General features: G+C 38.5%; 2 protein-coding genes across 2 annotated transcripts in view; one reads left to right on the forward strand and one right to left on the reverse strand.

Annotated features, from left to right (window-relative positions):
• Nucleotides 1–13,899, forward strand: part of LOC136754778 (uncharacterized) — a 34,348-nt gene extending 20,449 nt beyond the window's left edge. The window contains exons 33-50 of the mRNA XM_066710898.1: nucleotides 747–901; nucleotides 1,032–1,237; nucleotides 1,632–1,806; nucleotides 2,123–2,344; nucleotides 3,303–3,472; nucleotides 3,840–3,910; nucleotides 4,206–4,306; nucleotides 4,683–4,802; nucleotides 5,176–5,322; nucleotides 5,814–5,968; nucleotides 6,702–6,801; nucleotides 7,412–7,650; nucleotides 8,056–8,239; nucleotides 8,463–8,711; nucleotides 9,024–9,209; nucleotides 9,405–9,467; nucleotides 11,385–11,524; nucleotides 12,477–13,899. Of these exons, the coding sequence (XP_066566995.1) occupies nucleotides 747–901; nucleotides 1,032–1,237; nucleotides 1,632–1,806; nucleotides 2,123–2,344; nucleotides 3,303–3,472; nucleotides 3,840–3,910; nucleotides 4,206–4,306; nucleotides 4,683–4,802; nucleotides 5,176–5,322; nucleotides 5,814–5,968; nucleotides 6,702–6,801; nucleotides 7,412–7,650; nucleotides 8,056–8,239; nucleotides 8,463–8,711; nucleotides 9,024–9,209; nucleotides 9,405–9,467; nucleotides 11,385–11,524; nucleotides 12,477–12,521 (2,728 nt within the window). The 3' untranslated portion in view covers nucleotides 12,522–13,899. The remainder of the gene's footprint in view (nucleotides 1–746; nucleotides 902–1,031; nucleotides 1,238–1,631; nucleotides 1,807–2,122; nucleotides 2,345–3,302; nucleotides 3,473–3,839; nucleotides 3,911–4,205; nucleotides 4,307–4,682; nucleotides 4,803–5,175; nucleotides 5,323–5,813; nucleotides 5,969–6,701; nucleotides 6,802–7,411; nucleotides 7,651–8,055; nucleotides 8,240–8,462; nucleotides 8,712–9,023; nucleotides 9,210–9,404; nucleotides 9,468–11,384; nucleotides 11,525–12,476) is intronic.
• The window catches only part of aff1 (AF4/FMR2 family, member 1), a 55,840-nt gene continuing 48,405 nt past the window's right edge, over nucleotides 13,897–21,331 (reverse strand). The window contains exon 19 of the mRNA XM_066710899.1: nucleotides 13,897–19,983. Within this exon, the coding sequence (XP_066566996.1) occupies nucleotides 19,862–19,983 (122 nt within the window). The 3' untranslated portion in view covers nucleotides 13,897–19,861. The remainder of the gene's footprint in view (nucleotides 19,984–21,331) is intronic.

Here is a 21,331-nt window from a genome sequence, read left to right on the forward strand (position 1 = left end):
TCCCATGTAGTTCTGGGCTGATTCCTCATCATTCTCATGATCCTTGAAACTCCACGAGGTGAGATCTTGCATGGAGCCCCAGACCGAGGGAGACTGACAGTTATTTTGTGTTTCTTCAATTTGCGAATAATCGCACCAACTGTTGTCACCTTCTCACCAAGCTGCTTGGCGATGGTCTTGTAGCCCATTCCAGCCTTGTGTAGGTCTACAATCTTGTCCCTGACATCCTTGGACAGCTCTTTGGTCTTGGCCATGGTGGAGAGTTTGGAATCTGATTGATTGATTGCTTCTGTGGACGGGTGTCTTTTATACAGGTAACGAGCTGAGATTAGGAACACTCCCTTTAAGAGAGTGCTCCTAATCTCAGCTCGTTACCTGTATAAAAGACACCCGGGAGCCATAAATCTTGCTGATTGATAGGGGATCAAATACTTTTTTCCCTCACTATATGCATCTTCTGCTGTGTCAATGCCCTGTAACTACATATTTCCTGAATGAAATCTGGAAGGATGGCTAGCTTATTGTCAAGTGCTAAATTGGTTGGTGAGTATTAGCAGGTTTCCGTAACCCTGTCCATAATTTCTGCCAACCTGTCAAGATTGTACCAATGGCTCCCTGTCATTAATGACCTTTTCATACATTCTAGGAAATTGTACCTCTTGGTGTGGATATTCGTTTTGCCATCCTATTGACAACTATGGTTACTTGTTCACTGTTTGTTACTTCTCTCACATAAAATTGTCTAGCTATGAGCAATCTCACTTGACCGTCAAACTTGCTGGCTATTCTGGGTTCTGGTGGATTGGTCTAAGAGCAAGAGGGAACACTGCAGGAGGTGTGGATTATATTTGGGATAGCGGGGCTGCAGTGACTTTCACTCACTGGGACAGAGAGCAACCAGGTAAACCACATTCATTAGAATAAAGGGAAACCCCCATCTAGCTCAGGCCTTTCAATGTGCTTCTGTTTATGAGGGCAGAGAAAGGGAGAGTACTTCACTCTGACACTTTGTTACACTGTACACTTTGTAGATAGTGGAGATGGCACCTGTGTGTCCATGACATCAGGCCCGACAGGGGGCTTCTGGGATGACAAGAACTGCCAGGAGTCCTTCCCTTTCATTTGTGAGGGAGCAAGAGATGGCATCTCGCCCCCAACTCCGGTCCCCACCTTGACTCCCGCTGAGGGCTGTGACAAAGACTGGATCTCCATGCGTCACTTCAGGGACTGTTACAGAGTGAGTGCAGCAGGAAGACAATGGGACACTGTAGGACCCACCTTTTCTCCATTTTATTCCAAATTGTAATGCAATATGTGTATGCATAAGACTTGTTCCTGTAGTGCAGTGTTCTTTACATTTGATTCCCACAATGCTAATTATTAAACCCTAACCAGTACTAACCATTAGCTATCTGGGCCAACAAACCATTCTTTACATGTTTTACTCTACATGTTTTGCTCAGACACTAATACAACCAAGTTAATTACATTAGCAGAAGATGGTTCCAGAACCTTTTATACCACAGTATTACTATTTCCACCCGTACTCAGTTTAATCCTGTAACTCCAGCTGAACAGTCTGAATCTTAGAAAAAAATGTTACTCATGATGATATTATTTTTCTCCTTCAGTTATTCATTGTGGACCAGTCCAAGAAGAAGAGCTGGCAGACTGCCCGGGAAGACTGCTTGATGCGCGGGGCAGAGCTTGCCAGCATCCACAGCGCAGAAGTAGAGCAGTACTTGGCCACACATGCCAAAGGAAAGACCAAGTGGATTGGGCTCCAGAGCAGTGGAGTAGTGGGAGGTATGACCCCTCAGAGTTTCACAGAGTCAGTGTTAAGTTTCATGGGTAGCAATGCAGGGAAAGAGAGCTGAGACACAAGCTGGAGACCTGCAGCACAGTGCAAATCAAGGATCAAGTAAAGTTAGGCTAAAAGTTGCTTAATACAAACTGTACCAATGTGAGTGTAAGTTAGTGTAAGGCTGTTAAAATTAAAAAAAAAAATGTATTTCTACCTCATTATTAGAACAAATACATGTTACAATATATTTTTTAAAAGGGCCTTGTATAGCTATTTTACTGGCTTTTCAACAAGGTAAGAATTCTCTATGTTTTTCAGGCTACCAGTGGGTTGATGGTTCTCCATTGGGCTACACCAACTGGGGTCATGGAGAACCCAACAATCACCAGGGACGGGAAAACTGTGTGGAGATGGTGAGCTCAGTAAGTGGCTCCTCCTGGTGGAATGACTTGAACTGCGATGCTGTTCAAGACTGGATCTGCATGATTAGCAAAGGGAAAACGCCTATCCTCCCACCGGTGCCTCCGCCAGACACCCCAGGTACCACTCTCCTGGACATCCATTGGCATTGCTTACTATTTGATCCCATATTATCAGGGCACTTCAGACAGTTCAAGTTTCTCAAGGTTCCTGTGAGTCACAGATAAATGTATAATTTCCAGCACTGACCTAAAATGCAAGCATCTGCTAAAAATTGATTCAATAACTTAATTGATTTAGAACTAACTGATTTAGAGAATGTTTTGGTAAATTGAAGTTGATCTTCATGAAGTGTTTTTGCTTTTCCCAGCAGAAATAGACATTACCTGCAAAAATAGAATAACTTGCTTACGTAATGTTTATGTACTTAAAACATAGCCCTGTGTTGCTATAATTACAACCAGTAGTGTTTGAAACTGGATGTTTAAAACATATTGTTCATGAAACTACACATTTATCAAATATATATTTCTGGGATTTGTTGAACAATGCTGCAGCCTGGAAAAAAGAAATAAACAACAACTGTGCAGTGAAATCCACTGTTACTTTTGAGTCCAATCAGTTACAACCATGAATGGTTTATTTAGTTACTTCAGTTCAGTTATACTACTTAGCTGCTGCAGATGGAATTTGACAGGTTAAACATGACAAAATAAACTAGCTTTGATATAAAAGATCAGATGTATTACTTAATCTCCGTTGACTTTAAAAGAACGGTAGATTTGAGAAAGACTAATATTTATGAAGTAATGTAGTATGCACAAAGGCAATAATATAATTATTACATCCATACAGAGATCACATCAAATTAATGAATTACAATTTTAGTAGTCCATACATTCCATAAGAATTAATCTATATTAAACCAGTTGTACAGCAATAATACTACTTTCTATGTGTTAAATATGTTATAAATGGATTATATGGTAATATGATAATATATTAGTTGTGTAAGGTCCAACTATGAATGGTTTTAAGAGGAATCTTCCTAAGTAGATATATCCCTTTTATATTGTAGCTGAAGACTGTGGCTCTAATCCACTGTGGAGGAAAAATAACAACATCTGTTATTTATACAATGAAACGGACATCACTGACTTCTACACGGCAATGCTGAGGTGCTATGAACTGGAGGCACAGCTTGTGTCCATTACCGACTTACAAGAGCAAAGCTACCTTACCAGAATGGTATGTGTGTCTATTCTGGAGTTTATCATCCACACTGTCAGACATGTTGTGTAATGGCAGTTCAATGGGCCTTTTGTGTTGGAAAAGCTGTACTTGGGAAGGTGTTTTTCAGATGAACTGGACATATTCATTGCTTTCAAGCTTTTGTGAAACAAATTTTTTAAGGCATGCCAACAAATAAATAAATATACATAAAAAAAAGCATCCACAATAAATAATACAGATCATCTGATTCTTAGGAACATGTTCTATGATCAGCCATTTCTAGGCTCAGATCGTCAGTTCTGCTGCTTGCCAGGGAATAATCCTTTGGTAGCCTTAGAGGCACGGTTTAGGCAGCCAACGTGTTCACTGGTTTTGTCTGCAGGTGGGGACAGGGAAGGCTAGCAGTGCTTGGATTGGACTGAGGATATTTGGTGTGACTGGAGGGGAATTCATGTAAGTTGACTGGGCTGTTCCGTCTCTCTCGTTCCTAATCCTTTATTCTTTCTGGTGTGCATTCCTAATTTTGGAGCATTGCAGGTTAAGCATTATGAATGTTGTATGTCCCAAAAGCTGACGTTGCATTGTTGATGCTGTATTTAGTATCAGTATTGTTAATGATAGCAGCAAGTGTGTCACTGTCAAAATGGGTGACTTTCCTTCTTCATATTAAATTGTCCGGAATGTAATGTATAAGTTAGCACATCTTACTGTGTAGTAATGCAATTTTGACTTTTGTATCGTAACGCAGGTGGGTGGACTCTTCACCAGTCACTTTCGTCAACTGGGCCCCTGGAGAACCCAACGATGCCAATGGAGAAGAGCAGTGTGTTCAGATGAGTAGACATCCAGGTAGTGGACAGAGATGCATAACTTATAGGTTTTGGAAAAAAGATTTATTATGTGTTTAGAATGAAATCTAATATTTAGTACAACTGAAAAATATCTAAAGATATTTTTTTAATTATACAACCCCCGTAAAAAAATTTTCATTATCTGGGACTTCATATTTCTTACATTATTTATAAAGACTAATTAATAAATATACCAAGAACAACTGGCAGGGGGTGGTGGTATAATGTTATTTAGATTACAATAATTGAAAGCTTTAACATTATGCAATCCTAAATGTGTTCAGTTGTGTGGATGTTTCAAGTGCAGTATCATACCATTCCGCTTTCATACAAGTTTTTTAATTGCCCGTGTTTGCCTTACCTGTTTGCCACAGGTACCTGGAATGATGTGAACTGTGGCAGGCCGTCGGCTGGGTATGTTTGTAAGAAATACCCAGGTAGCAGTCACACCCCTCCCCCAACCACCGCAGGCTGGACTGGACACTGCCCAGATGGTAATCACTCTGGCTTCATGGCTTCCTGTAGATACATATTTTTATGTGTGAGATCTATCCATAAAATTAATAAATATCACATTTTACACGTTTCACAATTATTATTTTTCTTGTTATTTCTTCATGAAGTAACTTCTTACAGAGAGTGAATGGATAGTCACTCATTATATATATATATATATATATATATATATATATATATATATATATATATATATATATATAGTGCATTCTTTTTCATAACATAGCCATGTTTATGTAGAACATAGTATGTTGATGTTTTTATAATCGCTTTGGCTAAAGGTTAATAATCATCATCTTCAATATCATAATCCATTAAACGGAACCATCTTTATGTGTTTGCTCTCCCTAGGGTGGCTGCTCTTCAGAAACAAGTGCTTCTTGATTAAGGGAACACACCACCATGGGGAGGAGTTTAAAATGAACTGGACATTAGCTCGGGACTGGTGTAAACAACAAGAAAGTCACTTGGCCGTCATTAACGATCAGTATGAAAACGGTAAGATCTCTGTCAAGAATTGTTCCTCTAAGGCAGTGTAGAGAGAGCCATTTTCAGCAGGTTTTATGTCACCCTAGAGTCAAAAATATATAAAGGCTTTGAAACAGGTAATTCTGACCACATATGAAAGGTAATTTAGTAAATGCAGTAATCTCAAGATCATTTGGAAGATAAACCTGGTTCTCCTTCAGCACTCAAAAGACAACAATTCCCCTGACTGCACAAAGGACTTCACTGATGACTAATATATTTATTAACTAACATATTTTTCCCTTTAGAGAATTGGGAATTTAGGGAGCTAACTTGGATGGGGGCTCTTCTGCAGTTTTAGTTACTTTTTTCCAGAAACATCAGTATATGAACTTTAAAAAACATCCCATAGCTTGGCAGTTGATGATTCACTCACTCAAACACCCTAGTAGGAGATTGAGCGCTGAGGTGCCCATATCACCATAGCCTCATTGCTGATGGTGTATTTGTTTCTGTTACAGACTTTGTGGCTAGTTACCTCCTTGATCTGAAGATGCCAGTTTGGATTGGTCTGTCAGACATTCTTCATGAGGGCAAGTTCTCCTGGAACGACGGCAGTAAGGTGACCTACACTAACTGGGACACGGAAGAGCCCAATAACAATGGAGAGAAAGGGGTGAGACCTGAATATATAATCCTGTAGAAATCCAGAAACGATTTATTTTCTTTTGTTGTTGTTGGTAATGGTGTGCATTATCACTAAGAGTTGTGATCCATCTGCATTTCACGATGCTTATTCGTATTTATCCACAAGACATTTCTGCATTTCAGAACTGAGAAAGTCATCCAAATGACTTCACATTTAATTGAGCTTTGAAAATGAATGCATAATAGGTTCTTAATACTTTAATATAAAATGAATAGTATTCACAAAAAGCATAGAAAAGCATCATCAAGAGAAAACATAATATTTCCTAGTACTGAGAAAATGTAATGTTTTTATGTTATCTTGAGCTCTAATTTTGATGATGAATAGATACATAAACCCTTGCTGTGTTCTGATGAAACTACTAAGCAGACTTGACTTGTCAGTTAACATCACAGCTATGAGCCCCCTGAAAAGCCCTCAAAGAGAGTGGCAAGAAGAGGGGGGTTGTTGCCTGGGTGTGACGTTATCTGGCAGATTCTTAATAATTGAAATTAGGGGTCCAAAGTATGATGACAGTGAAATGTTACATCTTATTAGTAAATAGAAAATCTTTTTTTTTTTTTTTGAGAATTGTTTTCTAGAAATACTGTTTAGTTGACCTTCAGTGGAACAATTCACAAGTCATGTTGAAAAAGAAAACGGTAACATTATGAGGAAAAAGAAAGCAATGCTGGGTCAACTTTCTTCTTCCTGCTGTCAGGAGCACTGTGCAATGATGACTCACAACCACCGGGAGACGGGCCGCTGGAATGACGGGGAATGTCACTTGGAGATGGGGCTTGTCTGCTACAAGAAGAAATGTACGGTTTGCCTCTGATCACATTTTCTCAAGTTGGATCTTTTAAATCTTGCTCTTAAGCATTGCTGCCTGACAGAGGTGCTCACTTGCATCAATCATAGCATGGTCATGCCTGTCTCCTAAAGCAGAAATCTCTGCCAGGTACTTTACAATTTATAACTGCAAAACCAATCTCAGTATTTTCTGTGTATAGAACATATTAGAAAAGTAGGAATTCAATCCATTTCATAATGTAACTAATAAAGCACACAGTAATTGCAAAGAGACTAATCTCTTTATGTGCATTATTGCTGAGATTGTTTAGCCACCGTAATCTGCATTGAATTAAAAAACAATAATTTTGATAACTAATTGTGAATGTTTGCAGTGCCAGGTTAAATGTAAACAGTATTAAAATGTGTTAAAAGACTTTGTTAGAAGAACCTTTCTGTCTGTTAGGTATTTTGTAACAGATGCATAGTATTTGAAGGCCCAACAGTTAGCCAAAACTTAAAATAGCACACCCCTAACCCACCACCCTTTCATCCAGGAATGTTTTCTGAGTGCTGACAAGACTGGTTGTATTGTAAAAAAATACAATAAAAATAAACTATATATGTTTTGCTACACAGCAAACTCAATCCCACCACCTCACCCCACTAAGAGCCCCTGTGCTTCTGGGTATACTTCATGGAAACAAAACTGCTACAAGCTAGTGGAGGAGCCAGAGACATGGGAGTCTGCCCAAGCTGCCTGCCGTGCAGAGAAAGGGAACTTGGCCAGCATTGACCAAAGTTATGACCAGGCCTTCCTGTCAGCAGCAGTGCTCCCGGTGGAAACAACAGAAGCATGGATTGGACTCAGTCGGCAGGTACATATATTCAGCTCGCTCGCTCGCTCCTTTAGGCTCTCATACAGGAATTTAAAAATGTGTTCTAAACCAGATGTCTTTTTTTGATTATTGCATTTTGTGTGATGTCTGTGTGCCTTTTTTATTATCAAAAGCTATGCCAAAATTTAGGATGAAAAAAAAAAAATGAAACTGCCCATGGCCTACAGCTGGCTATTCTTTAGTTTCACATTGATATTTTTTCTCTAGTTAGGTATGACTCATATTAGAGTTCACGCATATCAAGGTCAAACACGTTCCGCAATAGTAGGTGAGAAGATTCACAGAAGCTACCCCCGGGAACGTAGACTGAAGTTTCCTTGGACCTCACATATGATGAACAGAGCTGAAGGAAACCCAGTGTGTGAAGGGCCCTTTGTGTTTCAGGATAAAGATCTTTATACCTGGAGTGATGGATGGCCAGTGTTTTATACACATTGGGGCCCTGGGGAGCCCACCAATCATGAGGGAGAAGGCTGTGTAGCAATCCGTGCCTCAAAGTATTTCCACGGCACCTGGAATGACACCGACTGCAAAATTAAACTCCCTTACATCTGCAAAACCTCTACAGGTATGGTAAGATTAAAATATATATATATATATATATATATATATATATATATATATATATGTATGATCAGTAACTTTGGAAAAACTGATACATATCTATAGTTTAATGTGCTCTACATTCATGACAGGATAAGAGTTTCAGATGGAGGGTGTGAAAACATTCGACTGCAGCCGCACACCACATCAGTGACGCACACTTTTTCGATCTGTCTCTCATGTTGCAGCAAAGCCTCCGCCTACTCCTTCCCCAGGCGACGGGATATGCCGCGGAGACTGGCACAGATACGGCCAGCATTGCTATTACATTTTCAGTGAGACCAAAGGTCACTCCTGGCCGGATTCAAGATATCAATGCCAGCTCATGCATGCCGACCTGGCGTCCATCCACAGCAGGGCAGAGATGGAGTTCTTAATGAAGCTGAACTTTACAAAATACCACAATCTGTGGATAGGACTCACCAAGGACATATCATGTATGTGTTGCTTTTCTTCACTGCTTTTGTCAGAATGAAGTTTGTTCTATGAATCAAATTTTTCAATTCATGGATGAGGGCTGTGAAATTGACTGCATGAGCCATTAAAAGTGTCTCATTGCTGCCATGTGAGCAATATTTGTAGGAGAGGCCTACGTACAGTGTGTCAAAGTATTGGCATCATTTGGTTTCAGTTTAACTTGGGTTTGATTCACTCATCCACATTAATTCTGGATTTATCATGATCTCATGTACAAGTAGTTCTTCTGAATTGGGTACCTATTTCCTTACTGTTCTGGGGTCTCTTCTCAGATGGATGGGCCTGGACAGATGGCTCTTCACTTGCTTTCACTAACTGGGCCCCAGGCGAACCCAGTGAGATTTTGCATCCAGGGGGTGCAGGTCCGGAAAAGTGTGGGGAAATGTACATCAAGGACGGGAAATGGAATGACAACAAATGCCTGGAGAAGAGAGGCTACATTTGCCGGCACCGCCAATGTAAGACACAACCATTTCAAAATTACGTAAAAAGTAGTTTACCATTTAGCTTATTCTGCTTGACCTAATTACAGATTTTTCTAATTGCTGCACATCACCTGATCAACAATTTACGATCACTGGAGTCTTTCCTTTTAAATACTTTTTGTAGCTCTTCAAAACCATTACAATTTCATATGTGATCTCTTCTTCCAGACTATACTACTAATGAGAATGGAGATCCCGTGATCCCAACAGATTACCCGCAGTACAAAAGCGGTAAGTGCAATTTATAACAGTTTCCAGATATAATTAGGCAACAGGAATCCTCCTTGTATAGACAAGCCCCTTCTTTGTCATATATTTAGTCAAGTGTGTGACAAGAGAAATAACCCTGAACAATCCAGCTCTGTTGTTTTTGGTAAACCCTTAGTGCTGATCCCACTTTCTGGGATCTGGGATTTGGTTTTGGCCTCGGGTATCTGCCTGTGTGGAGTTTGTATGTTCTCCCCGTGTCTTCCCAATTCCCAAAGCTATGTTAATTAGATTGATTAGCTCCCATGAATTTCCCAGTAGTCATGCGAGTGTGGTGTGTCTTGTGTTCATGTTGTCCTGTGATGGCCTGGCATCCTGTTCATGCACCCTGCCTTAGAAACATAAGGAAGTTTGCAAATGAGAGGAGGCCATTTGACACATCATGCGTGTTTGGTGTCAATTTATAATTAAGTGATCCAAGGATCCTATCCAGGCTATTTTTAAATGTTCCCAAATTTTCAGCTTCAACCACATCACTGGGGAGTTTGTTCCAGATTGTGACGCCTCTGTGTGTAAAGAAGTGTCTCCTGTTTTCCGTCTTGAATGCCTTGAAGCCCAATTTCCATTTGTGTCCCCGGGTGTGTATGTCCCTGCTGATCTGGAAAAGCTCTTCTGGTTTGATGTGGTCGATGCCTTTCATGATTTTGAAGACTTGGATCAAGTCCCCATTTAGTCTCCTCTGTTCCAGGGTGAAAAGGTTCAGTTCCCTCAGTCTCTCAGTAGGACATTCCCTTCAGACCTGGAATAAGTCTGGTTGCTCTCCTCTGAACTGCCTCTAGAGCAGAGATATCTTTCTTGAAGTGTGGAGCCCAGAACTGTCCACAGTATCCAGATGAGCTCTAACTAGTGCATTGTACAGTCTGAAGATCACTGCCCTTGTTCTCAATTCTACACTTTTGACAATATACCCTATCATTCTGTTTGCCTTTTTTATTGCTTCCCCACAGTGTTTGGATGGAGAAAGTGAGGAGCCCACGTATACTCCTAGATCTTTCTCTGTGGACATTTTTATTACCTGCATGTAATAATCTGCCAGGTGTCGGCCCACAACTGAATATTATCCACGTCCCTTTGAATAACCTGAGCTGCCGAGATTGTATCTGCTGGGCCACCTATTTTAGAGTCCAGATCATTAATGTAGATTAGAAAAAGCCTTGCGCCCGGTGTCTGCAGGGTTAGGCTCTGGCTCACCGTGCCCCGATACTAAATAAAGCACTTACTGAACACTGATGGATGGATAAACCCTCTAAAACAGTGAACAACAGTGGCAACTCACTGTCCTGCATGTTTTAGTTGGGTACATCATTTGACCCTTAATTGAACTAATTTGTTTAATGTTGACTTTTTACAAACAATTTGAGAATTCTAGTGCATAATACCTTTTTATCCAACTTTTAAGATCCTTAAAAGTCTCATTAGCTAAGCTACTACACTTAAGGGTTGAATAAGTAATTGATAGCTTAGCTGCAACAAAAATATGCATGCAAGTGTGTTTTCCAGATCAGCATTGCTCTAACACCGGAAATGTAAAGGACACTTATATAGCAAATACTGAAACTAGAATAGTCAGGGCATAATGGAGTATGTAACACAATCATCACATTTCTTGTCCCTCTACAACAGGAGGTCTCATCAGTTCATGCAGGAAAATCTTTTCATTCCAACTGCAGCTACTTATTCTATCAATTTGACCTATATAGCATTAAGACCTTTAACAGCTATCTGTAACATCATTTGCAGCCTGCGGAGACGTATTGAATTAATTCAGTTAGTCGGCTAATCAGAGCCAGAAGTAACTGGGAGCTAGCTGGAAAACAAAAGCTGAAGACAGGAATTGAGTTTCAGGCTCCACAATGAGATCTTTTATCCTGTCTTTTGCAGACACAGGAACAGTTGCAGGCATTGTGATTGGGGTGATTATTGTGCTGGTCTTGATAGCTGGCATCAGTTTCTACATGTTCAGAGTGCGTGGAGTCCAGCTAAGCAACATCCGGTTTCCATCCCAAAATACCATTGACGTGGTGAGTCTCACAGGATTGTATTCAGTCTATTAGTTGGACAAATTTGGTTTCGGCTGCAGCTAGGGTGGTGTTGAAAGACCATGATGCCGCCTTTTTTCTGGGGTCTGTGGCTCAAAACCATAATGTTATCTAACCTACAGTGGACCCTTCAAGATGAGCTATAGCCCCAGCATTGTTCTGCAAACCACACTGCATCAGTGTTTAACAGTTTGGTGCCAAAGCTAGTCTGCAAGGTCAGAGTCAGTGTGAGATGCATGGCTATCGTTCCCTAAAAACTGTTGTATACCATAGTTAAACACAATGAATAATGGTTTTAATGGAAAATTATTCAAAGTGACTGCAGTTTACAGTGGTAAATGTTCATCAGGGTTCCCCAAAACAGTGCATATTAAACCTTCTTTCTAGCAACCTTGCAATAGACTATTCCCATTTTGCAAAATATGTCCGCCTCCACACTGCAAACTTGTTATTTTTCGGTGCCTTAACATCAAATACTAGGAATTCAACTTTGCATGGGGCTGGGTATAAATTATTACATTCACTGCTACAGCCAGAGGCATTGCTGTATTAGTCAAATAAATTGCTATTCATTTTCAAAAATGTACATCAGTTTATGTACATATAGATCGGGGTTAGCCAGCTCTCATCATTTGGAGCCACAGCCTGGCAGGCGTTTTTGTCTGCCCTAATCGATTACACTTCTACTGACTGGCAGCAAAAAGCGATTGCATTTCGATCAGTAGAGCATGGTTCACGTTCAACTGAGGACTTAATAGAGCACTTGGAAATAAAAATAAAACCCTGCAGTCCCACTCTTGTTAGTTTTCAAATTCTTCCCACCCAGGACCTGGGTGTCTGTAAAGCTTCTTGTTGTAGTGGATATTAACTAAATCTGACTCATACCAGGATATGTTTTCTGAAAAAGCTCCCTCTCTCCTGTTTTTATTTGCAGCCCACTTTCAGCAACCCTAATTTCAGCGGAGAAACCGAGTCATAACACCTGCCTGCAGAATCAGCCTTATTAATTAGCAGCACAATTATAACATGCTCACATGAATGAACAATTAGTGAACACTGAATGAGTCTGACATGTGAATCACAGAGGTTAGTGTAGTGTAAAGTGTGTTATACTTCAGTTTTTGATTTGTTTTTTTGCCCCTGTAATAACTTCTAAAAGATAATTTAACCCCTGTGAAGGAAATATTTAAATTGGGAATGTTATATTTCAGAGTTCTAGTAAGTAGCCAGTTACTGTAATATTGCTAGTCTTGGTATAATTGGACACATTGGATATTTCCTACAGAGACAACGAATTCTAGAAAATGCACCACTTTGGGGTTTTGCAGGAAAAGTGTAAAATGTTAGTACAAATACATTTTCTTAAAATACTTTTATTCAGCATTCCTATACATTTAGTCATTCATTTATCAGATGAAACAAAAGGGAACCTCAGAAGTACATATTCATCCTTACTTAATGGTTTATATGCATTTTTGTCCTTTTCCTTTTCATTCTTTGGTTTGGGATAGGAAATTGTTTCACGAGGGAAAATATGCTGGTTTTTAATCTGTACTACCAAACAGCATTTCAAGTCTAGATTGTAGTTTGGCACAATCCAGAAAAAGACTGTACAGGGATGTGTACATTCCAGCTCAATCAAGGCAACTAATCTCAATATCAATATGACTTCTGTAAAATGTGTTCCTTATTACCAATGTCATTACATGGAAGAGATGTTAAACTGATGGCTCTGTGGTTCCCAATGGTTGGTTAACTGCCCTTTCCATTTGTGTACGATTACCAAGCAATTCTGTTTTATAGATTTTTTTTGTTTTTTGTTTTTAATATAAATTTTATTCCAGGAAACTATGTTCAGTCAGTTCAGTTTGGAATAAGTATAAGAGATGTAATACAAACCTTCTAAGAGTATATGGTGATGCACACAACTTGGATTCCTCAAAATGGCTGTCAGGTACTTGCATTTTACTTGTCCTCCTCCAATTAGCACACAATTCCCATTTATTGGATCAGCCCACACTTTGCTAATGTTGTACCCCTAAAAATTAGAAGCATTTACTTAAATCACTTTTGAAAGTAACATCTGCATATCTGAAATGATCTGCTTTCAGAATCAGTAGAAATCATAGGAATCAGAAGTCACCTGTGACAGTACGTTACAGCATGACACGTTCATTCAAATTGACCTGTGTTAATGATTTTTGAAGCTGAAAATTGCATTATTTCTACTCGTAGTTATTCATGTAAAAGGACTCCAGTGTTAAATCCGAGTGTATATGTGCTTAGGTTTTCTTATATTGACTTCAGCTGTTCTGTGTTAGTTTAACATGAATCACAAAAAAACAGATGACCGCTATTTTCCCAAACTTTATTGTTTCGATTGTAATATTTAAATTACACTGAGTACTGGTCAAGAGGGCGGAATTTTACAGTTACCAGATTGCTTTCATAACAGTTCATCTTCATCAACAGCTGCTGAGTGAAAGATTGCAGAACAGCCTCTTTGGAAAAAAAAAAGCAATTTTTCAAAGTAAAAGAAACTCAATTCACCACCAATCAGTGTTTCTACATCTCTGTACAAGACAGCTCAAACTATTATTTACATAAGTTCATGAAGACATGTTCCTGAAAAAAGCTAAACAAATCTTTTTGCACATTTTCCCAGTAAGTTAGTGTGTAAATATCTGACTTCAAAGCCCTTTTATATGTATTTGCACATGCACCTATGGGGAACACAGGCAAATACATATGCACATAAAAGAGAAATACAAACACGCAAGTGTATACAGCAGTATACACACACAAGTGATATGGAAAGCTAGCATGGTCATTGAGACTTTGGACAAAATGGTGCGTAGCAATTTACCAGTCAGTCTAGATTAACTTAAAACCTTTTTTTCCCCCCCTCGGCAGTAGCTTCATTTACTGGTAGAATTAACTAAAATTTTTAAGGGGTCAGGCTCAAAACTACTGCCTCCCCATCCTGAAAGAGGATGATCTGACCAGACATCCTATCGGAATACAAGAACAAATGCAAGATGTTATTTTCACTATACTGGTACCATAATTACACTGTTCACATACTGCTAATGGGGCAGTCTTTCATTTTAATACACTGTCTGTACCAATAAGAACAAACGGGCACCATTAAATAAAAGCAATGAGATCATATAGGAACAAAAATATGGAAAATGCATCAATAAATGGGAAAATCCATGAAAAAAAAAAAAAAAAAAAAAACGCTGCTGTACCTGTATACAAATGTAATTTCATACCTTCCAATAGCATTCAATAAAAAAATTGTTATACAAAATGAAACTTCACTTTTGTGCTTCTTCAAAACCCATGAAGCTCTCACTTATTTAAAAATTACTTTCCAGTAAACCCACAAGAACTGAGAAGTCTATCTAGTTTCTCATTTTAAAAACAAGTCTGATCTGTGAATTATCGTATTTTTCCTGCATTATTGATAATCTCAGTAAACTGGCTCAATCCACAGCTTTTAAAGTCCACTGGTCATCTAATTGTTTTAGTTAACTTGTTCTTGTTAGTAAACTTCCAGGAAAACTTTTTTTCTAAATACATCAAAAGGAAAAAAAAAACTATGTTTAGAAACAGATACAAATCAGGCTTAGAGAATTAGGAGGTGTTAGAAGTCTTCCCAATATTAGCCAGAAAAACACAAAGACACAATGGTCAGATATACTTTATGAACAACGTAGTGAAACTTAGGCATATTGTGCCAGTTGCTTTTAAGAAACATTAGAGAAAGATGAAAATACTGTTACCTTAACTCAAAAATTAAAGTGAAACAAACTCCATATGATACTGGGAACTTTGTATTGCTTAAATGATCTTTTTATGATTTTATACTCAACTGGCATGTTACAAAATGATCACATTTTAATCATAAAAGACCAAGTAGAAAGAAGAAATAAGAATATTGCCAATGATGTAAAATAAATAGTGAAATTTTCTATTTGGTCAAAAACCGAAAAACAAAACAAAACAGCCAAACAATAAATATATTCACAAATAAATGTAAATGTTTACCTATATAATACCTTGCAAGTCCCAACATTAAATTAAGTAAAAAAGGCCATCCTCGGCTACACCAGTCCAGGCTAAACTATCCTGACGTTCACAGGATTGTCTCCATGTTTCATTATGGTTGATCCTTTGATATGTTTGCTTAAAATGCAAAAGGGTACTAGATGCATTGATAGTAAAACATCAGTAATGAAACTACTTATGTATTTATTTTTTCTAAATAAATTGACTCAAATCAATATTTGACCTGCTATTCACACAGGTAACTGAATTAAAGGGCATACACTTCAATTCATGAGGCACTCATTGGAAAGTCGGGCACTTTTACTAGGTAGTTCCATTTTTCCATTTTTTTAGTTCCACTTGTATTTCACAGACCTAATTACCTAACAGACCATGGGCTTGGGCCCTGAAGCAAATAGGCAGGCCGATTTAAAATATTGAAAAGGTAAAGTTTATTACTGCAGACGTATTTAAGTGCTTCAGAATTGCACACGATCCTGCATTAGATTTCATTTTAAAACAAGACGCACTCGGTTCTTACAAGGTGTTCCCTGACAGTGCACATCCTACCATTCAACTTTTACGTTTCACAAGACCCAGTAGAGGCAAATAATAAAATGGTGACATTTTGTGGTTGTTTGGGGATCACAAAACAAAATAAAAATAAAAATAAAAATAAAAATACTGTTGAGGTGTTCCATCAATACTGGACTGCCAAAGCCAAACTGTGCATTAGTCTCCATAGAAGTCAACTACTTGGCAATGTTATATCAAGGAGAAGGTGCCACTGATAATGACTTGGAAATAAATCAATGAAATGTTTTATAAGGCTGATTTCCCCACATAGAAGAGAGATGCAGTTTTTATCTGTAATTGAAAATTATGTTCTGATGATTATACATCTACATTATATGATCTTGTTCAACCCATCTCACAGCTGCAGGGCAGTGTATTAGTGTATCTATCTTCAGTCTGGGATCCCTCTAAGTCCTACACAGCAACTTCACCAGATCACATTTACTTGCACTAGCTTCTTCATTAAACCTATGTGTTTGCAACAGAGCTCAGCATTTGAATGGTGCATGGGTAGGTCTTATCTGTTCATCTTTCTTTGCTTCTCATTTAACAAAGGGGTGGAGACAGGAAAAAAGGCTTTACATAATGATATGATGGATAGACATTAGAAATAGAAGAGTACACACTACGTGACATGCTAATATTCTTTAATATACATTTTAAAGAATATTAGCACGTCACGTAATGTGTGCTGTTCTCTTAATATATACAAAAGAAAATCATAATAGAAAGTTTCAGTGTGGATCATATTTTACAATCAGAGTTCATGTAACAGAACAATAATGAAGTTTTGGGCCCAGATAGATTTGCTCTTCCAACAAAAGGTCAGCTACTTGCATCTTTCTTTGATAACAGAAATAGCAGCCTTACAGTACAGCATCACCTTCCTGTTCTTCAAATGTCTGAAACATCAATGCAGCTCTTCCTGGCAGGCCTATCCTTCAATCTAAACTGAATACCGAGTAATTAAAACTCTGCTTTTGAACTTGCCCACTCTGTTCTGTGCTGCAAATGATAGACAGAGCTTTGCTGGTGTCTGTTTTTGATCCAATTCCTATATGAAACAAAGGCATTGAATCCAGAAATTTATTTTTTCAAGCATTTTTTAGTGTTTAAAACCTTCTCATTCCCCCTACAACAAGGCAGTCCCATTGGCAAAACTTTGGAATGACCCAGCTGAGCGTGCTACATTCGGAAAGACTTCACTGTGTTGAGAAAATAAAAACCTTAATAAACGCCAAAGCATCTACAAACAGCTTCAATCATCTAAGGCACACAATGTGTATCAACTCGAACAGTGATCACTGTCTCATACTATAAAAAAGGGGATTTATTAAGATAAGGCTCAGATTGATCAGTTTCTTACAATCACATCCCAGTAGGGCAGCAAAGGAAAGTCAATACAAGAGAAAACAACACAAAAGACTTCTACACAATGAGATTTTGTTGAGATTAACAGCTGGTCTATTCCTCACATGACCATGCACATACTGTTTTTCAGTTCATTGCAGGACTTTGTTAAAAACCCAAAATTAATTAATTCTCTTATTTATTTATTTATTTATTTATTTAAGCCGATGGTTTGATTTCATATTGGAGACGCTGGTTGTGACAAAGGTGTCGCATGGTAGATTCCCGTAAACAAGGAGTATATGGCATCAGACCTGAGATATTCACTTCCATCACCATAATGTCCTCATACCTTTTCCTGGAAAAGCGCTTTTCATTTCTCTTATTGCCTATACAACATGGCAGACTTTAACTAAAAGCGTACGGTTTAAAAATACTGAGGGAGCCCCCGATTCAGTGATCTTCAGATCCAGGAGGTTTTAAAGGGCTCTTAAAATCAGCCCCTAAAGCAGACCCCAGATAGCGGTCAAATGGGTGGCATTAAGTGAATCGTTAGTTCAATGTAGTAATTAAGAGCATTTTGGTGGAATGAAAAGCAGAGGCAGAGATCTGAGCAATGCCACTCTTGTTTTAAACATTCCTATAGACTGCTAATAGGTCACTTATCCTTTGACCATATTCATAGCCTTGTATAAAAAATAAAAAGATCTGAGGAGCATTGGTTATGGAACTGACAAACTTGTGATCTAATTTCTGGTTTGCTGGTGTACATGAGCAGGTCCTGACATGTTACAGGGTCCCTTTGGTTTTTTGGATACAACCAAGGTCAACAATCAATCACTTACACGAACAAGGCGTTACCTAAAGCGATCGAGATTGACGTCATCTACTGCCATTAATTGAGGACACTTCTAAACCTCGAGGATTGAGGCTCTACAGGATTAGGGCTGAAAATTGACATGTTTTAGGTCAATCTGCTTGACAAGGATAAATCACAGGTTTTGTCAAATGAATTCATAAATAATAGTTAATGCCACTAACCTCAAGGATTTAAACCAAGGTTCATGTGCAGTCAAAAGGTTTAAGAAAAATGGCACTCACGCCATGCTGCTAGTAATTTAGGATTCCATCAACACAAAAAAAATACAAATAAGACTTCATTGCCTTGCATTCCAGAAAACAAAAACATTGGCACCTACAGGAAGGAAATAAAACATTGCTTTTGCTTAACAAAAACTAGCATTGCCACCAGAAATCAGCTTAAACACGTGGCTCAGACCTTCTCAAAACATGAGATAATGTCAGCCATATTGAAGAGACCTATTTATGCAGATAGAATTGCAATTGAAATGTAATGGAATTGAAATGAGTGCACAGGCCTGATCACAATATACACTTTGGTGAACTTCTCCAGTGCACACATCTCATGTCTGTCATAAAACAACACTTGTGCCCGAGAGCAAAGTTGCAATCACACAGCATGTTAGAGGAGAGAGCACAGAAAAGGAGCTGCAAAAATGGACAAACACTGGAGACTGTGGGTACAAGAACTTCAAACAGTATTCATTACAGCTTTAAGGCTAGCAGTTGTCATTCATGTTTCTGTACTGAACTAAAAGGGTCTTCTAGATTATGATTATTTTTGTGATGTTTGTTTTTACCAAGCATATTCACTTTCCTGCCCATGTGATGTTTTCCCATGGCATCCTGGTTGTACAGCATGCTGGTGCAAAAAGAATGGCTCTGCTCAAAGGACTGCACCCTGCAGTGCGAGAATGGGGTTTGGCCAGGACTTTCGCTGCCATCCAGTGGGAAGCCCTCAGTGGGGATGGGGATGTGAATGTCAGGTGTTACCTCTTATTTAAAGGGAGTGTCAGGTTCGCTTTGGTGACGAGACATTGTATGGATTGCCAGGCTCTCCACTGGTGTGCTGTTTTGAGGACACCATGATGGGTGAAGGAACAAAAAAAAAAAAAAAAAAAAAAAAAAAAATCAACTGGTCACCAGGGTGCATCTTGAATGGTTTTCTCCTGCAGCGGTCGTCCAGCTTGTTTGGGCTCTGTTTGGTGCCAGCTCAGATGATTTCAGATGAAGACAACTAGGCTGGGCACCTGGTCTCTCTTACTCTTTAGTCAGTTATTCATAAAAATAAAAAATTAAATGAAATGAAAGGAAGCAAAAAGGGGCGGGCGGGTCTGTCAGCTTGCTTTTGTTGGCTGCCAAAGTGCAAAAAGGTGAGGGCTCTTTATTTTTTTTAAATAGTTTTTTTTTTTTTCTCTCATCACACTGAAGAAATAAATAGAAAAAAATAAAATGAAAGAATAACCTTGAGCCCATTGTCTATGACATGTTGGTGTCCAGTCTGAGCCACTGCAAGCCCTGTTTTGCGTGCCGTACCAGACTGCTCATACTGGAGGTGAGGCTCAGAGGGCCCAGTGCCGAGTCCAGTTCCGTGAGAAGCCCTGACCCAGGAAGATAAAAGAAATGAAGAACAGAAAATCACCTTTTTGGGATACCTTTCATGTTTTCAATAACGGTCTTTACTTATAAAGCTAAAGAAAATATGGGAACAAAGACAAAGTTTCATTTAGGAAAAAGAAGCAGAGGAAAAAAAAAAATATATATATATATCTTCTAAAGAAACAAATACTATTTTATACAAATGTATTATTTATTTAAAGAACTTCATATTTTGGCACATATCAGGGGTTCGGGAATTAAATTTAATTTAAAGTGTCAATGTATTTGATATTCTAGAAACGCATGATACACAAGTAAACTCGCTTCCTCAGACTGCTGAATTCAGATCTTGGACCTAAAATGGGCTGCAATGGCACATGCACCAGGATGCCTGTCTTGCATTCATGCTTGATCTGCTTTGAAAATGTACTCTAGCCAACATTTGCGGTCTTGTTCACCTCTCAAATACCAATGGATATTTACACAGGGGTGCTGTTCTTCAGATCTTCAGTTCTTAAGATATTTAGTATTTCTACATTTCAATCTTTGATAGCATTTACATATTACATTTGAACAAATACACAGATTAATATACATATTTTAACCATTGTATTTTTGTCCCCCCGACTTTGTTTATAGGAATCTGTTGCCCTCTAGTGCTGAAATAGCACAAGACAGCTGGCACATCTGAGTGATCCAAATAAAGCCATTTGTTTTCTGCAACCAGAGTATATATCAGTTCCTAATCATGCACAGTGCTGTGCATCTAATTCTCACACATACAGCATCAGCTTCCCTAGCCTATGTCATCATGCCAAAATAAAGTACAAGTGCAGAGGAAATACTCTCTATCACAGACAGCATGATAAAAACATGATATGAACCTGTAGTGACAAAAAGTAGTAGTTTTGTGTGCAAATTTAACATACTAATTAAAAAAAACAAAAACATGATTAATCATTAATAATTTAGTTATACATTTTCAAACAACTGTTACAATAAACACCTAGAAACATATCGTAAAGTCAAATACACATCCGTATCAGTATAGACCCCAACAGAGTAATAGTTGGAATATGAACATGGTTATAGTGTCTAATGCTCTGTATTTACAGTGTTTACTTCATGATACCATACCCGCCTTCAATGATGGAGTAAGGGGAGGGGTGCTGGTGACTAATGAAATTCAGATTTTTTTAATTTGTTTGAACTGGTGGAAATACCCCTTTTAATACAAGAACTGGATGCCCTTCTCTGTAGATCATTATCAGGGACTAAAATTTGCAATACATTTGCTAATGCCTACTTGAAGTCTGAAATTATTGATGCATCTCTAAATAATGCATTAGG

The sequence above is a fragment of the Amia ocellicauda genome, chromosome 8 (assembly GCF_036373705.1).
Source record: "Amia ocellicauda isolate fAmiCal2 chromosome 8, fAmiCal2.hap1, whole genome shotgun sequence".
In the NCBI taxonomy this organism is placed as follows: Eukaryota; Metazoa; Chordata; class Actinopteri; order Amiiformes; family Amiidae; genus Amia; species Amia ocellicauda.